This window comes from Halichoerus grypus, chromosome 7, assembly GCF_964656455.1.
Source record: "Halichoerus grypus chromosome 7, mHalGry1.hap1.1, whole genome shotgun sequence".
NCBI classification, from domain to species: domain Eukaryota; kingdom Metazoa; phylum Chordata; class Mammalia; order Carnivora; family Phocidae; genus Halichoerus; species Halichoerus grypus.
Window position 1 is genome coordinate 8,081,440 of NC_135718.1, and position 25,059 is coordinate 8,106,498.

The 25,059-nt window shown below is 49.3% G+C and overlaps 1 protein-coding gene across 10 annotated transcripts in view; it reads left to right on the plus strand.

Moving 5' to 3' along the window:
* Positions 1-25,059, plus strand: part of CHST15 (carbohydrate sulfotransferase 15) — a 153,930-nt gene that overhangs the window by 33,176 nt on the left and 95,695 nt on the right. For 8 of the 10 annotated variants that reach the window (XR_013449576.1, XM_078077008.1, XM_078077014.1 and 5 more), the window contains 4 exons: positions 9,602-10,678; positions 11,372-11,711; positions 13,659-13,805; positions 16,876-17,032. Coding sequence is in view for 9 of the 10 variants with exons in the window: in XM_078077008.1 (XP_077933134.1) it covers positions 10,133-10,678; positions 11,372-11,711; positions 13,659-13,805; positions 16,876-17,032 (1,190 nt within the window). In the remaining variant the exon portion in view is untranslated. Of the gene's footprint in view, positions 1-859; positions 980-9,601; positions 10,679-11,371; positions 11,712-13,658; positions 13,806-16,875; positions 17,033-24,441; positions 24,609-25,059 lie in introns of those variants that run through there. The other 2 variants (XM_036067155.2, XM_078077013.1) reach the window with 2 other exon arrangements.

Sequence of the window (25,059 nt, forward strand, 5' to 3'; positions counted from 1 at the left end):
GGATCGAGTCCCGCATCGGGCTCCCTGCTCAGCGGGGGGTCTGCTTCTCCCTCTGACCCTCTCCCCGCTCGTGCTCTCTCTCATTCTCTCTCTCTCAAATAAATAAATAAAATCTTTAAAAAAAAAAAAAAAAAACAGACCGAACATTGCTTCCTTGAAATGTTTTACCTTATGCGACTGTTGTTGCTTCCTTGCCAAGAGCCATTAGGTGGGCAGGTTTCACAGCAAATCGTGAAAGCTCGTCTCCAGTAGGTTCTACCTTAATAGAAAACCACCGTCGATAGATGTATAAGCTTGAGTGGAAAATCTAGTACCTAAATCTAGTATGGATTTGCATTACCCCTGGCAATAATAAAGTGAGCCATCAGAAATCGTTTTTCCCCCCAACTGGTTTCGGAAACAGAAAATTGTCGGCCGTGTCACAAAGACCTTTCGCGTCTCAGCTCCATGAACCAGTGCTGGTTCTCCCGGGGTCTGCAGACTCTCGGGGCCAGTGGGGGGCCAGGGGCGGCTTTGTGGTCTGCCCTTGAAACGGGATATGTGATTCTGAGTGTGGCCATGTTTCTGGAGCCTCTGGAGACTTTGTTCTGGAGTTCGCGGGAATGTTCCAGAGGGCCTGGGCTGTGTTTTTCATATTTGTTGTCTCAGCAAATGCAGTGTGTGCTTGATAAACATGTGCTTAAGGGTGTGGGCTAAGGAAAAAACACTTTTGTGTCTTTTGGGCTAATCGTGCGGCTTTTTTTTTTGCCTAGCCTAAAGGAGGTATGCACTGGCTTGTCCGTGCTTGCTGCCACGTTACTGGCTTCTTAGCAGCCTTACGAGACATAGAGATGATGGCAGTGGGTTTGTAACAGGGAAACCTTCCCTTCAAGTCATACGCCGCGAGTGCTCGGGCTGAAAGAAGTAGTGCCGGCTCCAGGTTTTACCTGCGAGGAAACAGGCGCAGAGATGCGGTGACTTGCCCTGCGTGACCAGCCAGGTTAGTGAGCAGGTCCGGATTGAGCACACCCTGGGGAATATCCGCTCAGGGGCCACGTGCAGTAGCTTGCTGCCTCGTCCGGAAGGTGCTACTTTTGTGGCTAGAAAGTTTCTTTCAGAGCACGGAGTTGAGGAAGTCGCCACCTCAGCCGTGTAGCTTCCAGGCTTTTCCCTTTGATGCATAAGAACAAAAGGGGCACAGGGCTTCTTCATCTGCCTCCCCCCACGGGGCCCTTTCCATTCCTCCCTGCTGTCCTCGCTTCAGCATTCCGAGAATGGACCAGCCCCCACCTCCGTCCCCTGCCGCACACTTGGCGCACCAGGCCAGCCTCTGCAAACCTTGTCCCTATCCTGGTCCCCCCCCACCCCCCGCCACCGCCCGTTGTGCCCATCATACTTTGCAGCTGGAGCAGATGCCCCTGCATGACGAACAGAGTCTGAATTGAGACAGTTTAAGACTCGGTGACCCAGGCCGACAAGGTGAATGAAGGAGGTACCTGCCTTTCTCCCTGTGTCCACCTCCTGCGTGTCCAGGGCCCCCTGTCCTATATCTCTGTGCAAATCTGTTCTTTAGGAGAGAGTTTCTGGAGGGATGGGAAGGGACTGGGAGGAACTACTGGACTGTCCGAGGCCAGGCCAGGGTGATGGGGTGGAGGGGAAGATGGGCTCCCCGTTGATGATGTGTTTGGGGGCGGGGAGACAGGGATCAGGACACTGGATCTCTATGATGAGCTGCGCATCCTTGGGCAAGTACAGAATCCCATCGGGCCTTGGTTTCCTCATCTGTGAAATGCAGGCCTGAATGAGCGGGTACCCGCAGGTTGGATTCACTGGAGCCTGCCCAGGTGTTGACCTGGGCCCTGACTGCACACCATCGTTCTTGAGATGTTCCAGGTCTGTCACAGGATGAAGGACTTTACAGTAGAAGTCCCCAGGAATCCTCCCCGAGTTCCTTTCTGCTCTTACCTCCCATCTGTAAAGAAGCGGCTTGCTTAGCCCAGACTTTTAGACCTTTGGCGACGGGCACATTTCTGGATAACTGACCCTCCGTGGCAAGCACTGAGCAGGTTATGGATGGATGATCATTCTGAAGGGGCTCAGCTTTTCCCAAGTTGCACCCCCAGCTGTCTCAGACTCTCCAGGGCTCCCCACCCTCATTACCGGGGCACCCGAATAATCCCAGTCGGCTCTGCTCATTAGCATCTTATTTCTGCTGTAAAACTTGGCTCTTCCTTCCTCCTTCTCTGTGCTGCCCCTCGCTGCCACCTGCCTCTTCTCATTCATTACCTCAGATTAGTGGCAGAGAGGAAAATTGGACACCTGTGCCTAGAATTATGTATACATGGCAAGCAAGTAGGCCTGAAGTGAGGGCCTGAGGGCTCCCCCTGAAGAATGCAAACAACACCTGTCACACATTGAGGCTTGCTAGGTGCCAGATGCCGGATGAACCATTTTGTATCCATTATCTCATTTCCCCTTCATATCCGTGCTAGGCAACTCAGATGGTTTTACTCCCACTTCACAGATGAGGGAATAAAGTCACAGAATGGTCAGGGCAGTTGCCTGAGATCATATAGCTGGCAGGGAGATGAGTCGGACCAAAATGCGGGTCTGCCTGACTCCAAAGCCTGCAACGCTTGGTTTGGATTGCTCAGAAAACATTTTTTGCTACATCCCAACTTTCTACCTAGTTGCAAATCATCGGGCCCCTAGACCAGATGCAAGGGAGGCGCTGGCTGCATCCTGTGCAGATCCGATCACAGAGGAAACACCTGTTTCTTAAGGATGTATTTTATGGGATGTAAGAGTAGTTGGGAATGTATTTTCTGTACTGTAAGGCATGGGAAGTAGTCATTATGAACAACTATGTTGATGATGAACTTACTCTACAGTCAAGTATGCTTTAAAAATAATTTTTAAAAACTGCCTGTGTTTCAGATGACACACATTTTGGGCCCTCCAGGAAGACCCTGCAGGTCGCACAGTGTGAAAACCCCTGTTTTAGACAAAGCACAGATGAGGGGTCTCCGTCATCAGGAAAGGTGCAATCCGGCAAGGATGAGGCTACAGGAAGGGCTTGCTCAAGGAAGCACCGAAGAAATCACAGTGGCCCCAGAGCGAGGCAAGGAGGAAGGTGTCTTTATCAGGAAGTGGGGAGAATGGGGTCAGTTGTCCAGATAGCAAAGCAGAACAGCTGCGGTTGTCATAAACACACGTTTTGCCAGAAAGTAACCTGGTGCGTGACGTTTGGGCCATTATGTCTTGTTCGAGAACAGGTGCCATCTGGGTCTTCAGCACTGTTTTGGCATATCTGTTTCTGGCATTAGCCAAGGGGTTCTGTTAGGCAAAAGCATTGATTCAGTTGGTGCATCGGGTCTTTGGATGAATTGCTTTCGCCTGAATTGCTCATGATTTGCTTTGCTCATATAAACACACTTTTTGGAACTTAATAAACGTAAAATTATACCAGTTTAACTTAGTAGCACCTAGTGTTTATAACCTGTGAAAGAGTATATCAGTTACCTTCTCTCACATACCAAACCACCCCAAGCACTGCCAAGCCGCCATGTTCTTCCCATGGTGACGGCAAAGGTGCAGAGGGCGAGTGGGTACACATGACGTGTCTTAAGGCCTGGGCTTGGGACTGGCACCTTGTCACTTCTGCCTCATTCTGTTGGCCAAAGCCAGTCTCCACACTCAAGCCAAAGGAAGGAGACGTGTATTCCACTCCTCTCCTTGAAGGAGCTGCACAGTCATTCATGTGACGGAAGGTAGAATACAGGGCAGGATGATAAACGAACCAATAATGCAATCTACCGTAAATAGTAATCAACTGCTACTTACCAAATACTTCTCGTGGGCTGGGACTATGTCTATATAAAAAGAGCCAACATTTTTTTTTTTAAAGATTTTATTTATTTATTTGAGATAGAGCGAGAGTGAGAGAGAGAGACCACGAGCGGGGGGGGGGGGGGGAGGGCAGAGGGAGAGGGAGAAGCAGGCTCTCCACTGAGCAAGGAGCCCAGCACAGGGCCTGATCCCAGGACCCTGGGATCATGACCTGAGCCGAAGGCAGACGCTTAACAGACTGAGCCACCCAGGTGCCCCCCAAGAGAGCTAAGATTTATTTAGCACTTACTATGGGCTGCTCTTCTAAGCACTTTATATGAATTGATCACTTTGCTCACAGCAATGCCATGGTGTAGGTCCTGTAAGTATTCCCTGTTTACATCCAGGGAAACAGGAGGAGAGGAGTATAATGACTTGCTCAATGTCAAAGCCTCGTATCCTGGCCCCAGGACCCAGGCTCCAGTGCTGTATGTGATTTGTTACTGTCAAGGATTTCTTCTGAGAATCCAGAGGCCCAGATCACTTAAGTGACTCAGCTAAAGTCACCAGGTGGACACTGCTTTGGTATCCTGGCCCATAGGACTGCTGACTGGCTTCCTTCCACTATGCTGTAGCCAGTGAGTGATCATCGAGGGTCGTAGCTTTATTTTGTTGATTGACTGCATTGTGATCAAAAGCATAAAACTCCAGATATAAGGTTGAATCTGGTAATCTATCGTTAGTACAGGACTCTCCAGGCTTACTGCTTCTCGGTCTCAGAGACGATCTTCCATCTTTGACTTAAATATGAAAAATATTCCTTCTTGTACTTGTTGATGAATGTTCCTTGAAGAAATGTATTTCCATATACATAGCCCAAAGAGAAATGTCAGCAGTTAGACATGCTAATCAGAAGAAAGCCTTGTGTTTTAGTAGAGGTTACTTAAGACCCATCAAATTTTTTTTTTCCTTAAAACATTCAAGTAAAATAATGTAATTAGCTATTTTTTCCTCTCTCCTCCCAGAGGGCAGTTGTAAATGGTCTGCCTAAATGAAGCTATTTATTTAAATCCGTCCAGATTTCTTTTGAAGTTTTGTACATCTTTCTTCTGCTGTATCAGCTCATAGCTACAATAATTTAATAAGTTTTTCCTAGGGTGAAATTGGATGCCCTTTATCGATCTTACACTGAGGGGGCATTCAATTACTTACTCTAAAGTGGTATTTCTGGGTCTCTCAATTACAATTTTGTTATAAATGGCTTGCTAATGATGCTTGGGGTGCACAGGTTAATAGGGGGCATCCTAGCCAGGGCTGGGTAATTGAACGCTTTCTATTTTGGGACTAGTGATCTGATCTCGCACAGGGGTACGGGTTCCCACACTTGCTGTCTGCCTCCGTCAGGCCCAGCACTGAGCCCAGGCTGGGAAGCGATCTCACTGAAATGTATACCTGAGTACTTTGGTTTAGTATCTGCATGGGAGTGCCAAGGGTCCTGACTCACCTGAGTCGACTGGCACCAAAACGGGAACATTCCAGACAGGTAAAGTGCAAGGGACATGCGTTGCTTATTTTTTTAAGGAAGAACCACCTGAGTGTGAGGTTTCTGCGGGACTGTTCTCAGGATGATTTGTGGCATATGGAAAAGGCCAATTCAGGAGTAGAATAGCAATGCTTTTCGCTTTGATACAGTCACATTAATTTGATTTTTCTTCACTGCGTTACATTAGTTGATAGTTGTCCATCTTGTAAAGATCCTTTTGAGAGAATATTTGGCGTGCATCCTTTTTTGCACTTGGACAAATCTCAGCACAATACTTCTCCTGATCTCCATGTGGCTGGCTTCCTTCTCGTCATTCAGGCGTTCCCTCCCAACGACTCTTCTCTGGACATCCTGCTGCTGGACCTCCTTTCCTGTCCAGCTGCAAGTCTCACCTGGGGGTGGAGGTCAGCGCACAGAACAGCCCCTGACCACGAAGAATGATCTGGCCCTAGTGCTGCATTAGAGAATGCCTGTTGTCATGGTTTCATTGTATTCTCCTTTTGTATTTTCTTCATAGCCTTTATTGGTGTCTGAGATGATCTTCTTCCTCTGTCACGTTCATTGTCTGCTGCCCTGTAGCCCCTAAATGCTGGCGGGATATAAGCTCCAGGTGGGAGAAGCCTCCCTGTCGTGGTTTCTTCTGTACCACTGCCGTCCGGTCAGCCAGGGCTTGGTCTGGAAGCCTCCAAGCTCCAGGCCCTGCGCCGACAAGGGCCCCGGTTGTGTATGGGATATGGTCATAGGACTTATTTTTAATCGACATCATCAAGGGGTATTTTACATACTAGATACTGGTCATATGTTTTGGTAAAACTTATAAGACAGTTTTATATTGTTTCCCCATGCAAACAAGCCCCAGCTCTCCAGACACCAGCTGAATTGCCCTACAATTCAGTTCAGTTCCCATAGAAAATACCCTGAGCTTGCACGGACCCCACAAGTTAAGGGCTCAGTCCCCCAAGACTGCCCCAACTTCAGATGCCAGTTACAAGTATGGGGTCCCAAGGCTACCCAACTTCTGTCTGATCTGGCTACAAATTCCGAGGTTCTCACAAGGCCCTCCTCAGGTCTGATAATTCCCAAGAACTCAGGAAAGTGCCTTATTTACTATTACCAGCTTGTTATAAAGGATACAGCTCAGGAATAACCAGATGAAAAACATGCCTGGGGTAAGACATGGGGGGAGGGGAGGGGAGTCACCCTTCCAGCCCCTCCATGCGCTCACCAACTAGAAAACTCTCCGATTCCTGTCATTTCGGGGCTTTTGATGGAGGTTCCATTACATAGGCATGATTCATAAATCATTGGCCCTTGATGATTAACTCACTCGCCTCCCTGGAGGTTGGGGAAGTGGGGCTGTAAGTTCCAACCTTCTGTCTAATAGAGGCTTAGGCTTTCTGGGCACCAGCCCCATCCTGAAGCTATCAGGGGTTCCCCCAAGAGTCATCTCATTAGCATAAATTCAGCTGTGGTTGAATGAGGCTTGTCATGAAGAACAAAAAAGATGCTCCTCTCACCCCTTCACTTAGGAAATTCCAAGGGTTTTAGAAGCTGTTTGCCAGGAACTGGGGACGAAGACCACGTTTATTTTTTATTCTGTTACCCGCCCCCCCATCTTCTGTTGGCTCTGGGTCTCCACAACCCCACTGCATCTATAGCAGTGCTTGCTCCAAGCTCCCCTTCCGAAGAGATCTGCCCAACAAAGGAACAAACAGGGGAATGAGTTGTCGCCCCAGGTCTCGGCTCCCGAGCTGTTTTATGTTTAAGAAGCAAGACTGGAGTAGAGGTCTGGCTGGAGGGTGCAGCCTGCCCAGGGGTATAAATGCTTGGGCTCACCATGTCCCGGAGCCTCCCTGTTGAGCCTGTCAGCTTCCCTGACGACCCACATCTCTTTACTTACTTGGCTTGTAAGAAGAAAGCTTTGTTTTTATTTAGGAATATTTTGCCCATTCTGTTGGGTCCAGATTTTGTACATTCTTGTCTTGGAGCTTCAAAGACTCTGTTTAAAAAAAAAAAAAAAAATCTAATTAGACTTTCTGCAGCCAGAGACACAGAAGGGTGTGAACACACTCCCCACTGAGATCCTGGTTGGAGCCTCCTTTTAGCCCCGCTTGGCCTTGTCTTTTTAACATGTAAAAAAATGTTTTCTTGGCTTAGCGATAGGCTTTCCAAGTAGGGGATCTTGCCCTTTTGTTTCTTTGGTTTGGAAGAATTGTTTGTACCAAGTGATGGGTCAAGGGTGGTTGAATGAGTGGGAGGCAGGGATTTGAGCCTTGAGGCTCCTGTCACGTCCCTCCAACTGCTCTCAAGAGATGTGCGGGTGGCGGGGCCCTGGGTGTTGGCCTGGTTCCAGAACAGTTTGCTCCCGCATGCCCCCACTCCTCTGTTCTTCCCAGAACTGCCCTGACCCCAATATCGGCCTCCCCTAACTAGCATTTCACAAGCTGGTTCCTTGCGACATTAGTGAGAATTCCGTGGCCAATTATGTTTTGGAAATTTTGCATCTTATATTCCTCTCCTGTGGATTCACAGGGCTCATGAGCATATTAAAGGCCCCCAAAAGTCCTGTTGTAAAGAAGTCTGTTTGCCTCCATCTTACCTTTTCTCCGAGTAATTTAAGCACCGAACACATAACAACAATGTGCAGGACACTCAGTGGGAGACACTTCAGGAAGCACTGCTTGGCTATTTCTTGATCAGTGTATTTTGATAAAGCACAGGCCTTTCTGTCCAAGGGAAGGGAAGTTTCCTGCTGGTGAGTCCTCATTATTCAGCCTTCCAGCCAAGACAAGGAGGCTTTAACTCAGGGTTGGTTAATCCCACCTTCTCTGGCAACAGGTAGGATTATTTGAGGGCTGTGTGTGTGTGTCAAGTTGGAGGTGAGTCTACTGCCTTTGGGTAACTCTCAAGCCCTAAGGAAAAATAATGTGATAGGATCTCCCATCTTTGATTCCACTTTGAACATTCTTGGCATTCACTGACAATTAAAAATCATAATCGTAATGATCATTGATGATGCTATTATTAATGTTGCCTACCTTTTAGGGGACGCTAATAACTATGGGTAGGCATTAAGCAAACTCTTTATGTGTGTTAACTAATTTAGTACTTGCTGCAAGCTTATAAGGGAGGTAGTTTTACCCTAATTTTACTGGGCAGGGAGGAAAAGCTCAGAGACGTTATATGGCCCACTGGAGGTCACACAGCTAGTTAGTGGTGGTCTGCCATTATTGGAAACTAAGTCTCCTTTTTTGCTGTTTTTACAACATCTAAAAAGAAGTGTCATCATTTGGGCAACAATACATTTTATAACCACAGAATTCTGTTAATGGATTTTTAAGAATCATGTTTTCCCCGGGATGATGAAAGTGAAAAATGATTTCAGGGTCTGAGTGTTATGTTACTCAGGGGAATACTGCACGTTGGGTTTAATTGCTTAATAACTTAAAGTCAAATGGTTTTTTTATATGATGCACTCTACTGAAGGAGAGAATCATTCCAGTGTTTCTAAATTTTCATTAACTTTTGCCTCCTAAACTGATGATAAAGGTTAGTTCTCGTAAGAGACTATGGGTGCTGAGAGACTATGGACTCTGAGAAACAAACTGAGGGTTCTAGAGGGGATGGGTTAGCCTGGTGATGGGTATTAAAGAGGGCACATATTGAATGGAGCACTGGGTGTTATATGCAAACAATGAATCATGGATCGCTACATCAAAAACTAATGATGTAATGTATGGTGATTAACATAATAAAATAAAATAAAAATAAAAAGAGACTATGGGTGCTATTGGGAGAGAAAAAACATTTTCTCTGCATGCTCCTACCCTAACCAGGCTGCTTCTTGGATATTAAGCACAGATACTTCAGTTCATCTCTCAACTTACAGTCACTGACCATTCATGCATCTGGGAATGACTATGAAGTCTTGAGACTCGGGGATTCGGTACTTAGCTTTGGCGTGGCTGGGACATTTGAGGATATATGGGCTGTGCAAAATATGAGGTGTTTGACGTGGTGCTGGTGGGGCTGGTGCTGGAGCCACGTTTGGTGGCAGAGATTGAACCCCAAAGCCAAGCACCAGGGACCAGAAAGCTCTCCTTTTATCCCATGTGATTTTCTATGACTTGCTTGTGACCCAGCAGACTGAAACCTAGGAGTGGAAAAGAGAGCTTCTCTCCTGGGAAAGTGATCCCAGGGTTATGGCTATCATCACATCATGTAATAAAACCTCTTTTCTTTGTTGTTCAGGTAATCTGACATTTTAAAGATTTTGCTCCCCTTGAAGAGGAAACATTTTAAAGGAGCGCGGGATGTAGAAGAAGAAATCTTCACGGGCCTCTCCAAGGATGGCAGGCCGACCCATCCCTCGCTGAGACCATGATCTCTTCTAATCTCCTGGGTGTCTCCATGTTCTCCAGCGAGAATTCTTCCATTTCATTTTGTGCCATGGGAAAAACCTGAAGGACAGGCAGAATTGCTCCCACACATGTGGGCTTTTTTCCCCTAAGATTGCAGTAGCTCTTACAGAACATGACAGTTGGAGATCACTTCTTTTTGTTGTCTTTTGGAGTTGAACCAAAGAAGGCCCTTCCTCATTCTCCAGGGCTTTGGTGCCTGCTCATTTTTATATTCTATTTGTTTCCATTGCTTGTGCCTTAAAACCATCTTATCTAATCGAAAGACATCCTTAAATAGGCTTTTCCAGCACAACTTGCATGCATCCGGGCTCCTCAGGGCCTCGCCCATGGCTCTGTGGGCCAGCCGTCCAAGGGCATTACCATGAGGCACTGCATTAATTGCTGCATACAGTTGTTGCCCAACAACGAGCACAAACAGCAGGTCGGCTGCGGAGGGGGCCCCCTTCATGGTCACCCGGAGTGCCCTGCGTGCAAAGGAGAGAACAAAATTGTGCTCCGGGTGGACGGTAAACAGATGAACTTGCTTGCTGTTCTCGAGGTAAGGGCCGAGGGGAATGAGAGCTGGGGCAGGTTTCTGCGCTTCAAGAAGGGGAAGCGATGTAGCCTCGTGTTTGGATTGATGATCATGACCTTGGTGATGGCATCTTACATCCTTTCTGGGGCCCACCAAGAGCTTCTGATCTCCTCGCCTTTCCATTATGGAGCTTTCCCCAGCAATCCCAGCTTGATGGACGGAGAAAACCCTAGTGACATGAAAGAGCATCATCACCAACCCTCTGTAAATAATATTTCATACGTGAAAGACTACCCAAGCATTAAATTAATTATCAACAGCATCACAGCCAGGATAGAATTCACGACCAGGCAGCTCCCAGACATAGAAGATCTCAAGAAGCAGGAATTGCACGTGAGTAGCCTTGTGCTAATCTCAACTGACTGATAGATTGAATTTTAAAAATAGATGCTTCCTTTTCTGTCACCATCTTTGGGAACACAGTAAAGAAAAATGACCAAAAAATGTCTCAGGTGTAACAAGGATAATTTGACAGCCTCACAGGTCAGAAGGCCCTGGAAGAGGGCTGTCTGTTCACGATGTTTACACCAAGGAGGAAATTCGAGGTACTGAATGGCGAAGCTGGACATACCCAGGGACCACCCTTCTCATAATTCCATTGGAGGACTTGAAACGCCGCCATGGTGGTTAAACTTGTTTTTGTAGATCACCATCATCCTGTTTCTATTGTGTCCTAATTAGTATTTTTGTCTCTAATGGTCATTTAAATACACAACTAGTAAAAAGATTCCAACTGTGAAATTTAATTAGATTGCTATGTGCGCTGGCGTGTGCATGTAGGATGGATTTTGAGTAAGCTTTTATCTTCATTCTCTCCAAATTTTAGTTTTATTTTGGGCTAAGGAAAAACATGGTCTTGGCCATGTACCAAGTTTTGCTTTATTTTAGTGTTTAGCCCTTGTCAAATAATTCTTCAAATGTGAGCACTCTAGCGAGGATCAGGGCATGACTGCATCATGGCTAGAACGTGTTTTTGCTAATCTCCCCCCTCCGTGTGTCTCTCCCTCTCTTTCTCTTTCGTTGCAGATGTTTTCAGTAATCCCCAATAAATTTCTTCCAAATAGCAAGAGCCCCTGTTGGTACGAGGAGTTCACGGGCAGGAACACCACCGACCCGTACCTGACCAACTCCTACGTGCTCTACTCCAAGCGCTTCCGCTCCACCTTTGACGCCCTGCGCAAGGCCTTCTGGGGCCACCTGTCCCACGCCAGCGGGAAGCACTTCCGCCTCCGCTGCCTGCCGCGCTTCTACATCATCGGGCAGCCTAAGTGCGGCACCACCGACCTCTACGACCGCCTCCGGCTGCACCCGGAAGTCAAGTTCTCCGCCATCAAGGAGCCCCACTGGTGGACACGGAAGCGCTTTGGTGAGCGCGAGGGGTCGCCGCGAGGGGCGGGGCGTGCGTGCGCGCGCAGCGCCTCTTCCTGTCCCCGCCTCCTGCCTCAGTCCTTTAGTCCTTAAACACGTCTGGTGAGGCCGACGCCGGGCGGTGCTCAGGGCCTTCCCGGAGGCAGGGCAGAAGGTGAGCAAACACCCTGAGACACAGAAAGCAGGCAGTTCTTTAGTCCGCCCCCCCGCACAAACATCCACGGGGCTGGACCCAGCTCCCAGCCACCCGGAGAGCATTTATTAAGTGCCAGCTGTATGCAGGGCAAGGGGAAGGGTGCAGAATGGCAGCCGTTCTTGTCCTGAAGAGCTCTGGTACACGGGCCGGCGGTGAGTGGTAAGTGCCAGTGCCAGGTGCCAGGTGGGCGTTTTCCTGGGGCTGCCCCCCCAGCTCTGCACAGTGGCTTCCTGAGCACCCCCCCGCCAGGGGGACACTGTAGGAAGAGAGGCTGCCGCACGGGGTGAGGTTCGAGCTTCTGGCTGGCTCCTCCGAGGGCTGTGAACACGTCTTCGAGCTGCTTTGGGCCTCATTTTTTTTTCTCTGACCTGCTTCGTCCGTCTTCCGCAAGCTCAGAAGGAAAATCACATGGACATGATTCTGGGCGACCTTGCTCACAGCAGCTCTTGCTCACAGGGGCGACTGTGGACACGGCCCCCACCCAGCCCGAGCCACCCCACAGCCCTCAGGTCACTGTTTCCTCCTCTTAACCTTTTCCCTTCTGCCAGGAGACGTTCGGTCACTTGGACAAATGCCAAAGCTGGGGCGGGACTCGAGGGCGTGTTTTCATGTAAAGGACCAGGTTGCTTGAAGGGAATCTTAAAAGTTTTCCTTCATAGAGCCTAAGTTTAGACCAAGTCCTGTTTGTTTCCTGACAAATTGACTTAATCCTTTTGATGTTCTTCCTGGAGTGAACGAACAGAAGTGTAAATGTGTCTTTTGTGGTTTGGCAGAGGCAGCTGTGGGAGCCGTGGTTTAACGTGGGGTGCTCTCCCTGCACAGCTCACCATTTGCCCTAATGAGAGCCAGCCTCCCGCTGGCGGGGACGAGGGACGCTCAGGGGCGTGCTTCTGGGATCCGGTACTCAGAGTCTCTTCGAACCTCTTGCTCTTCTGCACGTGGACGTTTTCTCTCCACTTTCCATTAACCATGGTGGCTGTGGTTTGGGGTAGTGTGTTGTTAATAGAGTTGCATGCAAAACTGACCCATTTTTAAGGCAAGGGGCACATTTCGGCTGCATTGGTCAAAGGCAGAATAACTAGTGAGTTCAACCGTTTGTCTCGGGATTCCGGGACAATTCCCCTTGTTTGGGCAGACAAGCTGCTTGATCAAACAGGCCGGAGATAGAAGCTCAGATAAAAACTCCCTTTTCTGGGGCACCTGGATGGTTCAGTTGGTTAAGCGTCTGCCTTTGGCTCAGGGTCCTGGGATTGAGCCCCATGGCGGGTTCCCCACTGAGCGGGGAGCCTGCTTCTCCCTCTGCCCCTCTCCTGCTCGGTCTCTCTCTCTCAAATAAATAAAATCTTAAAAAAAGAACCTCCCGTTCCTGTTTGACGCAGTGTGTGCGTTCTGGATGCCGTTGCTGCTCAGCCACTTCAGGGCCCCACCTGGCGCACCCCTCAGCCAGCCCCAAAGTCTGGCCCTCCAAGCAGATGCGTTGATCGTTCTTGAACAGGTGTGCCATCCTGGAAGCCGCCACTTGCACCTGAATAGTGGTCTTCCACCCCTTGAAGTGAGCAGGTTAGAGAGGACAGCCAGTTTGCAAACGTTCTCTCTGCGAGCCCCTTCCGGCAGCTCGCTTGGGTGGAGCCTCGGCTGCTGCATCTGGGCCCCTGGGCCTTTACATCCCTCTCGGTCACTCCCCAGGAGGCCACCCCCCCAGCAGTGGCCGCTTCGTCCTCAGTAACTCCTGCTTCTTGGTTCTCGTAGGGATTGTCCGCCTGAGAGACGGGCTTCGGGACCGCTACCCCGTGGAAGATTACCTGGACCTCTTTGACCTGGCCGCACACCAGATTCATCAAGGCCTGCAGGCTGGCTCTGCAAAGGAGCAGAGCAGGATGACTAGAATCATTATCGGTACGGCTTCTGTGTGATTCCCCATTGGGGCCGCTCCTGCCCTGGGCCCGGCCCCCACTCCCACGGGGCCCCTTCTGCTCTGGGGCTGGCCCGGCTTTTGCTCTGGCCTGTGGAACATTTGCAGGATGCCTGCCACCTTCCCGACCTGGCCGTCGCTCTCACCCCTGTGTAAAACGTTCACATCACTGACACAATTTCTGTAAAGCAGAAATGTTTAGCAGACTTTTTAGTTCTGTGGAGACTCCCATGTACCTGTAATGGTTTTTTTCTAAAAGTTGACATTTCTTTGTTTTTATTTAAATTAAGCACACGTGCTTGGTTTCTTTTTATGACATACTGATCTAAGTTTGGATGGGGGATCATAAGCACAGGTAACCAATTAGTCATTGATTTAATACTGTGGCTTTTGGAATCCCTGGCCCCAGGGCCCTGTGAAGACAGAGGCAATTACTCCAGAAACAGATACAGCTCTAATGCATTGTTGGTGACTAATTGCTGTTGAAAAAGCCTAGCCACTGTCAAGTTAATGCCTTTAGACATTCAAAATGAGGTGGCTTGATTAATAATCATTTTTTTTTAATTTATAAGAACGTTTTATAAAAAATCTAACTATTCACTCTTTGTATTGGATTCAGCTTAGGAGAAGACATTTGTCTACTTATACCTTCTGAAAGAGAGAAATCTGGCCACATAGTTTCCTTAAATTGGTTACCTGAGGCAGCAGTCTGTATTTTTATTTTCCTAAATCTATTATATTTTGATTCTCCAAATTCAATGACTCTGTTAGCAACTAAGAGGAATTGTAATCAAAAGATGGCTCTTTGCTTTTGACTCTTCCTCTCCTAGGAGATAGGCTTACATGCCTAAACCCTGAGTTATTTATTGTTTTGTTTTTTAACTCAAAGAAATCAAGTTCTGAGAGCCAGATGAGATCAGACATCACCCCCACCCCAGTGTGAATTGGCTACTAGCTATTTTCTTGCAGCCTTGGGTCCACACACTTGAGATCACGAGTCTAATTAATATTTGACTGTGACTCCCACACCGTATGCTTCTGAGAGAATCTCATGTTCTTATGAAAGAGCTAAAAATATACATCCTAGGGCTAGGAAATAGAGCCTAAGATAATGAATGAAAAAGGAAAGCCTTAGTTTGGTTTTCTAATTTTACCTACTTCCAGATTTAAAAAGGAAAAAGAAAACATTCGCTGCTCTGATATTTACCTAAAGCAGAGTTTGGGGAGTTTTATGTAGTGGAGAGGTGTAGGGAAAGGCTGCAGCTAGCCCCGCCCATGCCACCAGCCAGCTCTGTGCCACGTGACGAGTCTCTCTTCCTGTTCCTGAACTCAGCCTGCACATCTGTACAATGGGCTTGTCGGACCAGCTCCATTCTTGCCCTGGAATGTGATTCAGCTCTGCTTCAGCTTCCTCTGGTTAGATCTTTGGTACAGCGTAAGGGTCGGTCTTCATCTCGGCCCAGGGGTCAGAGAGAGCCTTTCCTCAGTGGTCTGGGCTAATGGCTGGAGTGCTGAAGGATTCGAGTGGCCAGGTTCTCAGGGGTGGGGCTCTAGACACACTGAAAGGCCCCTGCCTCTGCTTTCATGGCACCTTGCTCTGCCCTGTCTAAGTGCTCACCTGGAGAGCTGATTGTTTATGGAGTTGTCAGCCTCCCCTAGATTGTGAGGTCGGAGAGGAGAGGGGATAGTCTGTCTTATTTCCCTCCTGTATCCCTAATGCCAAGCACGGTGCCAGGCACCTAGTAGACACCAGATGAATGCTTTCTGGATGGATGGATATGAAATGAACAGAGGGTGAATGAATGGTTGGATGGATGGATGGATGGACAGACGGACAGATGGACTAGCGGATGGACAAATGTTTCTATGGTTGTAGAAGTAGTTTGTTTATGAGATTTGACAGAATTGTGCCTTCATTTTAGATACTTCTCTTGTTCTAATATTCTTATATTCATTGTGAGTAGAATTTTCAAAGGACTTCTGATTGACTTGTCTTTCCTGTATCCTAAGGTATTTAAAAAAAAGAAAAAAGGAAAGACCAGAACAGAAATGCTCACTTGAACGTGATTGCACATCAACAGAATAGATAAGGCCCTGCCAACTCCCTGCATTATTGTGATGCACTCATCACTGATCAAAGACGCTAGTCTTTTGGCTCGGATTGTCCCTGAATAAGTGGCTTTGAGATGTATCAAATACCCATGTAAAATGTCGGGAAATTGAATTTGTATGTAATTGATCGATTTGCCTTTCTTTCTAAATCTCTGAAGAGTCTTCTAAAAAAAATAGGGAATTGGTTCAAGTATCTGAGCAAGAGATGTTGAAATGTGTATATCTTGGCCTCATGGCTGTCCTAGAATGTGTATTTAACATTTCATCCTTCATTCATACAGACCATGATGAGAAAGGGCTGGACCCACTCCCTGTCCACCCAGGCAGCACGGAGTGAGTGCCAGCTGTGAGGGCCATGGGGTGGGCGGGCACGCAGGACACAGCACCTCCAGACTGAGGTCCCGTGAGCCCTCCCGTAAACTCTTCCTCTCGTTTGGTCTCAGAGTGTGCCCGGGACCAGCCGTGGGTTGTGATTTCATGGAAAATCTGATGCAGATTCCATCTAATTTCCCAAGGAGTGTCAGCTACCCCAAACTACTCCCTCATCCCTGGTGCTTTTTGAAGGGAACCATCTAGTACATTCTCAGTGGGCCTTTAAAATGCCACAGATCTGTGCACCATGAGCAATGTCAAATATCATGAAATTGGGAGGCCAGATGCTGGGAGAGCGTTGTTTTTTTGTTTTGTTTTGTTTTTTTTTTACACATCCTGGAGAGGAGCTGGGAGGAAGCAGATGCTCAGTGTTGCCTGGATCACTTTGATTTCCAGACAGAGATCTCTGGGTGGGAGCAGGGAAGGTCACTGTGGCAGAGGGGCCTTGTCAGCTTCCTCTTCCTGGAGTCCCGTGTGCCCCCGGTGGAGCCGGGTTTGGTCCCTAGCACAGGCTGCCCCGTGGGAGCGCGTAACTCAGTGCTGCTCATTTGCAGTGTTCTGTGTTTCTAGGGGAGGCCAGCGCCTCCACCATGTGGGACAATAACGCCTGGACCTTCTTCTATGACAACAGCACAGATGGAGAGCCGCCCTTTCTGACCCAGGACTTCATCCACGCCTTTCAGCCAGACGCAAAACTGATCGTCATGCTCAGGGACCCTGTGGAGAGGTGAGCACTTTGGATTTCTTGTGTTTGGGGCGAAAAGGCAGTTTTGAAGAACAGCCTCCCTTCTCATCATGAACAAGATCTTCCCTCTTTTTTTTTAAATAAACAAGCTTAACTTGCAATGTTACTGCTATTTCTTATGTAAATGTTATTGTTGGTGCAATCTTCACTGGGTCTAAACAAATTGTGGATTGTTTTCTTAGATCTTCTGACCATGGCCTGTGGGCCTTCAGCCTCCGGCCTGTTTGACCTGGGGACCTCTTCGGGTACTGTGAGGGCGCACGAAACCCCCTTGGAATCGGGATGTCAGGGTTTGCCAAGGGGTTTGGCTCCCACGATTCCTTCTGTCCCGACCTGAGTGAGGCCTTTATCCCTGTCAGTTCTGAGAGTTCAGTCTCCTGCTTGAAAGACCAAAAGGAGGAGAGATGACGGGCAGGGCTGCTTTGTCGTAAAAAAGCAGGGGTCACCCACTGGGCTGAGGCACAGCTCACGTGAGACTGAGCATGGGGGTGGCCGGGCCAGCACTGGCGAGGCTTGAGTCATGATGAAGCCAGCGGGGATCGCAGAAGCTGGGGACTTCCGGGACCTGAAAATCACTTAGTGCGACAGTCTGCGTGATACCATCCCATCAGAGAGAGGGGCCCTCAGCCTGCTCCAGGACCCTCGAGTGGGAGTCCCCCACCCAAGATGACCAGTCCAGCTCTGTGACAATACTCTTCCTGTTTTGAAATCAAGTCTGTCTTTTGGGAGCATCCACCCTGGATCCGTTTTGTCCCCGTAGAGCCACATAGACCCAAGGGACACCCTTCGCATGTGGGAGAGGCTGCCCGATGTTGAAGCAGACCCAGCCCTCTGTGTCTCCCTTTTCTGCCTGCCTCTTGCTACGGGTTGAATTAGGCCCTTCACAAGGATATGTTGAAGTTCTAGCCCCCCCCCCCATACATGTGAGTGTGATCTTATTTGAAAACAAGGGTCTATGCAGATGGACTCAAGTTAAGAAGAGGTCCTATTGGATTAGGGTGACCCCTGATCCAGTGGTTGGTGTCCTTGTGAGAAGAGGAAATTTGGATACAGGGAGAGCACCATGTGATGGTGGAGGCAGAGATTGGAGTGACGTGTGTGCAGGCCAGGGAAGGCCTGGGGTTGTCAGCTAGCACTGGCAGTGGAGGCAAGCCTAGGACGGACCCTGCCTAGGAGCCCCCAGTAGGAGCCCACCCTGCTGGCACCAGGATTGCAGACTTGCATCTTTCAGAAGTGTCAGAGAATAAATTCCTGCAGTGACAAGCCACGAGATAGTGGTAGTTTGTTACAGCAGCCCTAGGAATCTAATAGACTCTGTGAATACCTTCCTTGGATGGGCATGCATTCCTGGCCTCACATCCTTGCCAATGATGATAATAAGACATGTTTGTTGTGGAAATTTTAGGAAGTACACTGGAAAGCTATAAATGAATACTATAATAAAAAGCACCTACAATCTCCCACCAGATAGCTGTTATTTATATTGGATGTATTTTCTTCCAGACTGCTTACCTATGCAGCTAAGTGATGTGTTTGTGTGTGTGTGTGTACACGCACAATTGTAAGTACATAGAGTCTTACATCTTGCTTCGTTTGTTTCACATTGTTGTCCCCGGAAGGACATGCCTCAAAGTCCTGCCCTGCTCGCTCCTCCCTGAATTTATCTCTGTGTCCCTTCCGTGGAGTTCTCAAAGTGGCCCCTGCGGCCCTCAGTGTGACCTGGTCAGAGGGGAGCTGGATTATCCCCCTCCGTCTCCATCCCAGCAGCCCTCTTGGTGCTACACCATAAGGCACATCTATATGCCCCAGATGGTTCCACTCTGGTTCTGTTCTCCTCTCAGCCTCCGGAATCCATCTGGTCCAGTTCTGAGGCAGACACTGACCTTGGAGCAGCTCGCCTCGTCCTACCTGCTAGTTCCCACGCTTTGGAGGCAGGAGTTTGGCCCTTCTGCTCACGGAGTGGGCGGGTCCCCCTCAGTCTGAGAACAGTTGACACAAACCAGTGGTGCTCTTGTGTAGACATGATTATGTAACTGTCAGCCTTGAAAGGAAAGGCTCAGTGACTAAGTGACCCCTTGCCGCCCACTGAGGTGTTTTCACAGCTGCTCTGCCTCCCTCCCCCAGAGAGCCCCCAGCTGCAGTTCACAAGGTTGGAACATTCTCTCAAGAGTGCACTTTCTGCTCACCGAATGTCTTCCTGTCACATCTCCCTAGTTCCTCATTTTAAAGAAGGTCACACTGTCCCTCAACCTCAGGGGGCCAAGAGAGCGAAAACTGCGACATTTTTGTCACTCCCTGGGCATAGAGCAGTGGGAACCGGTGTGTGTCTGGGCTTGTTTGGTGTGTGTCAGCCCTGTTCTAGGCCCCGGGCATGGGGAACTCACGGCTGGTTGCAAGACAGGAATTGCTGTGGTTGTTACGGTCTGTGGATTCAGCTGGAACAAGAGGGAAGATGAGAAGTGGCTCAGAAGAGGGAATGAGCTTCAGGTGGGGAAAAGCTATGGTGGAGGAGCTGAAGCCAGGCTGGGTTTTGAAGGACAAGTAAGAGTTTGCCAAGTCAACAAAGAAGGAACGTGGTTGAAAGGAAGAAGCATTCTGGACAGGGAGATCAGTGAAGACAAAGGTAAAGACCATGGGTTCTCTTGTTGGAGAGTGGAGTCGACTTCCCTACATGTGTCCCTCTCTTCCTGCAGTCCTGATTCTACCTCTGAGGACATAAGCGCCATCAGGCGAGCCTTTGAATGGGGAGGGTCATGGTGCCGCCCAGGTTCAGACAGCGAGCCAGGAGTAGCACCTGTCAGAGTCTGCCTTCCTCTGGGAGGATCAGGGGCCACAAGATAGCACTTCCAAGTAGTCACCATGTTTTGTTTTGTTTGCTTGCTTTTTGGAACAAATACTTTGTCTTATAGGAACTGAAAGTGAAGATTTCTTACCTTTCTGGTCCTCAACAGAGCTAGTTCATCAATTCAGATATTGAGTCCTGACCACATGTTGGGCCCTGTGCTGGGTGCTGAGCATATACCTATCCCTGAAGGATGAAGGCCCCCCCAGTGCCTGCCCTCTGGGAGCTGGCACTTTTACCCTTACTCTCTAATGGTGGATGTCGTGGTGCCGAGGAGGGGCTGGCGGGCTGCCGTGGAGACAGCCTGCTCAGGAGGCTGACCCAGTTGCTGGGCTGCCTGCTGTGTTAGTCATCTACTGCTGCGTAACAAACCACCCCAAAACTCAGCAGCTTAAAACACCACACATCTAGTATTGCACAGTTTCTGTGGGTCAGAATCTGGCACAGCTTACTGCATCTTCTCCTTCAGGATCCTCCCAGGGCCGTAGTCAAGGCTTCACCACAGTGGGGTCTCATCCAAAGGCTTGACTGGGGAAGGCTCTGCTTCCAAGCTCTCATGCTTTCAAGCTCATTGGCAAAATTCAGTTCCTCAGTGGCTGTTGGAAGGAGGGTGTCCATTCTTCGCTGGCCGTTGGCTAGAGGCTACCCTCAATGCCTTGCTTCTGGGTCTTGCCAACATGGCTGCTTGCTTCATCAGAGCCGCCAGGGAGAGAATCAGCGGGCAGGTCAGAAGGCACGATCTTATGTAATCTGATCACTGGAGTGTCGGCCCATCACCTTGACCACATTCCGTTGGTTAGAAGCAAGTTACGAGGACCAGGCCACACTCAAGGGGAGGAGGTGGCAGGGTGTGCATGCCAGGGAACAGGGATGATTGCCTACCACACCTGCTCCCCATTTCCCTGTCTGATCATCCAGGAACCTGGGCCCCAGCGGTGTGACCAGGAGCAGAGAAGCTGCCGGCGCGTTACCGTGTCCAGACAGCGCCTGTGCATGTGCAGCGGAGGGTGTGTGTTCATGTGCACATTTTCTGTGTGGGTTACTGACAGCAACAGCTGCTCCATTGCTTTTTAAACGTTGATAAAAAGTATGCAACAATAGGAATTTCTTTTTTGAAACCCGTGACTCATGGCCTGTCTTAAATGTCTGGCTTATTCGCCATTCCAGCCGGAAAGGATGATAGATATCAATGTTTAGATTTTTTGAAGAAACAAACACTTGGAACCCGTTTCCATTAGTCTAACTGGGTCCCAGGCCATCAGCCCACTTGGGTCATTCCGTGACCTTGCTTTTCTGCAGGGGAAGGATCTAGGGGTTGCTTGCTGCCAATGGGATTAGGCTAAACTGTTCTTTCCATCTACAAATTGGTGGGGGCAGGGGTGGAGTTTATTTTTAGTTTCAGATTCACATTTAGCCTTTATTTCTAGAATTGATCCGAGGTGGAGGGTTTTTAAAACGTTGGGATTGCACACAGAATCAAATCAATCACTTTTACGTTTCCAGAGAAAGGTGCAAATGGTACGTTCGTTGTTCCCTGCTCTGGAGGAGAACAGAGGAATAGTGGAAGGCGGGTAGGCTGGTTCTTGTGGCCAGAAGGGCCAGCCAAGTTTCACGCTGCAAGTTTCTCTACGTAAGAGATAATGACAGTTTAAAAAAGTGAAGCATTTCTAGGCCAAATTGACGTAGTTAATTAAAAAGCAGAGTTTTCCTTCCTTTAATTTGATTCTAAAGTGGGAAAGACTGTTCTTTTCAGCACATCTCCCGTTAGCTTCCCACCTCTTCATTTGTGAGTGGTTGACAGAGTTCGCCTCGTAATTCAGAGGCTGCCTTCATTAACTGGGACAAATGGCTGGAAGGTGCTGAGCCCTCTTACGTAGTTTGTTCAGGGGACTCTTGGAGTGGGGTCACATGCCATCTGTTAAGGATTTTACCGTGTCTGTGTTTTGGGTTTAGTTCTGTGCGTAATATTAATGCCAGGCATGGCGGTGACCAGCACAGGATGCTTGGTGCTCACGTTTTATGACGGGTGGGTCAGACGGGAAGGAGAACTGAGCTCAGTTAAGAGTGAGAACTTGATTTTGACCCGGGCACCTTGAGCCTTGACTCCTGGGGTGTTGTTTTTTTTTATCTGCTTATAGAAACTGACTTTTTAACAATCCACTAGACTGGGTGAATAATTAATCTATGTGTGACGATGCACTAGGAAGGGAGGGGATGAAGCATTTAATGAAATGCATCCATTTAAATGCATTTGGTCATTTGGACAGAGTAATGAGCGAGGCTAAGCCTTTGGGCAGGAGTCCTGGTTTCATGGATTTTACTCCATTTGCAAAGGGGAAGGTAGGGCATGTGGGTAGTAAGTGGCAAACCAGGGTCACCTTGATAGAGTCATAGCCTTGGGGGACAGATAGTCCCAGCTCTGCCGCTGACCTTTGGCAAGCTGCTTGACCTCTCTGTGTCTCATTCCTTATTGGTGAGATGGAAGGAAAATAGTCCTGCTTTTAGGGTTGGGAGAATAACTTAATATATGTAATGTATTTAAGCAGTGCTGGACAAACACAGAATATTATGTAATCATTAGCTATTATTACTAGATCACAGTAGTAGTAAATAATAACAGTAACCAGGGTGAGCACTCCTTTACTCACTGAACAATTATTGGACACCTTTGAAGTGCTAGATGTGGGACATACATTGGAGGGCAAAATCCTTGTCTGCCCTCCTGGAGCCTCCGTCCAATGGAAGGGGTGGGGACAGCCCTCAATTAAGTGACCTCAGGGTTAACTCCAGGCTGCCTCTGTGCTAAGCCCTGTTCAGGCATTGCCTCACTTACACTTGGCAAGTAGGTGTGTGGGCTCAGTGGGGCTAAGTCACCTACTTGCCGTCATCTGGTTAGTAGTGGCCAGGCTGGATTTGAGCCTGTGTTGTTTGACTGAGGAGTCGAGCTGTCCTCCTTATCAGAGGCTGGTCCTTGGATGCAGATGTGGAGACAGCAGTGTGTGTGCAGGAGGTTTATGGGGCCCATTGTGGGACAAGCCAGGCAGTGCAAAGGGTCAGGCCGTGACGCAGTCACCCAGAGGTCTCCCTGACACCATCAGGAGCTGTGTGGCTGGGATGGGTCTTCCAAGCTGTCGCCAGTGAGGCCTCTCCCATCCAGCAGCCACTGTGCGCAGTCTGCCCTGGGGAGGCTTCACTATGGGTGGAGCAGGTCTTTCCAGCTGAGGGCAGATGCTGGGCGGGACGGGACAGTGAGCCATCAGCAGGACGACTCCCCACTTTTGCAAAGCTCTGTGAGCGGTAAGGAGCCCTGTCTTCCTGGGTGGCTAAATGTGGACTCCGCATCAGTGAGAGCCAGATGCCGATCCCAGGGCGACATCGCGCTCAGGTGGCAGCAAGCCGTGCCGACCGAAGCTTCTGAATCGCTGTAGACCTCTGACCTGCGGCAGGAATTTCTCTCGTTGCTCAGCCTGTGCTGAGGATCTTCTCCAAACAGCTCAACTTCTCTAGGTCCCTGGAAGCACTGACGTCGCACCACGGACGTGTTCTGCGGCAGGAGAGGGGTGCTGGCACGCCAGCGTCCTGTGCCATATTCTCTGTCACACGTTTGCACGAGGATTAGAGGGCAGGCTGTTCCTCAGCGCTGATGGATCAGTCATTAACGTCCGTGATCTTCAAGGGAAATTCGGAGAACTCTGTGGGCAGGAGCTGGAGTTGGGGGAGAGACCGTGGAGCGTAGAGGTCATGACGGCCGTGGATCGAGTCCATGCCCTGCCTCCCTCCCTCCAGCTCCTACTCTCGCCTTTGTGTTTACGACCCTGGAGGATGAAGGATCAGCGGCAGCCTGCAGGAGACTATAGTCGAGTGTCTCTCAGCGGCCTGTTTCCTGGCAAACTGAGGCATTTCGCGTCTCAGAAGCGGTCTGTCTGGGTGTCACTGGCATGCCAGTGCCTAATGGTGGCATGAGGGCACGTTCATAGGGCTGAACTGGGAGCCACCCTAGGGCCAGGGGGTTTGCCTGAGACGTCAGAGAGGGAAGGGTGAGCCGGCCAGGCCCCGGCCAGGACAGCGCGGGCCCTCGTGAAGGTGCTCCGACGGTCATTCGGGAGTAACGCCTGGTGAGGGGCCAGATCTTGTTACTGGGGAGAGAAAAATAGTCATGCTGAAGATTCCCGTGTGTCTGACACAGTTTATTTTTTTGGGAAATGCTTACAAAGTCATCGGCAGTCCTGAGTATTCCCAAACGGATTGTTTGCGGAGGGCGAGGCACACCGGGGAGAGGGTCGCCTCGTTGCTCCGTCTGCAGAGGCTGTGAGCTGTGGGTCCACCAGGCCAGCATGGGGGAGGGCGCTCAGTCCACTCTGGACCACCAGGTCACTTCAGGGACCTCGATTAGTGAGGTTGGCGAGTTAAAGCTGTTCAAGGGAGGGGGTGGGACAGTGGCCACACTCTGTGGTGGGGTCCCACAGCCTGGGATCCAGACCTGGCTTTGCTGCTGCTTTACCCAGGGGTAGCCCAGTGATCCTGTGCACTTCCTTTTCTTCTCTGCCAGAAGACACCTGCTATCAGGATCACCAGGAAACTGTGTGAAAGTGCTTTGTAAACGATGCCAGGCTTGTAGAGCAAAGGGATGTTTGGTATCGTCTCTGAGAGGTTCTACCCTTTGTTCCATGAACGTTGACCAAGGACCCATGATTGGATGCTCTGGAAGAAACAAAGGTGAACCCAGAACCCTACTCCTGCTCAGGGGGAAGAGACGACCCAGCCCAAATGAGCTCAGTGAGCTGGAGATGTTGCATCCTTGTGGACATGTTTGGGTCCAAACCTGGATGTTCTTCTCTGGCAGAAAATGAGCCTCATCAGTGTTACCCATGTGTAGGGCTTGGGTGGCTCTCGACTTTGCCTCCAAGTGAGCTAGCCTGGCCAGTCCTGCTTCATTGTTCCTCATGATGAGAAATTCACAGCTTATGATTCAGTGAGACAGAAGGGCCTCCTTCCCGGCCACGTTAAATGGCCTTATTTCCTTGTAGGGAAAAATATACATAATCATTATTGATGGCACCATATCAGAGGTCAGGAAGTTATTGATCAGTGATTTGAATGTGGATGCCGGCAAATGGAGAATGATGAGGGGGCTCTCTGGGTTTCATTTTTGTAATCACCCTTCAGG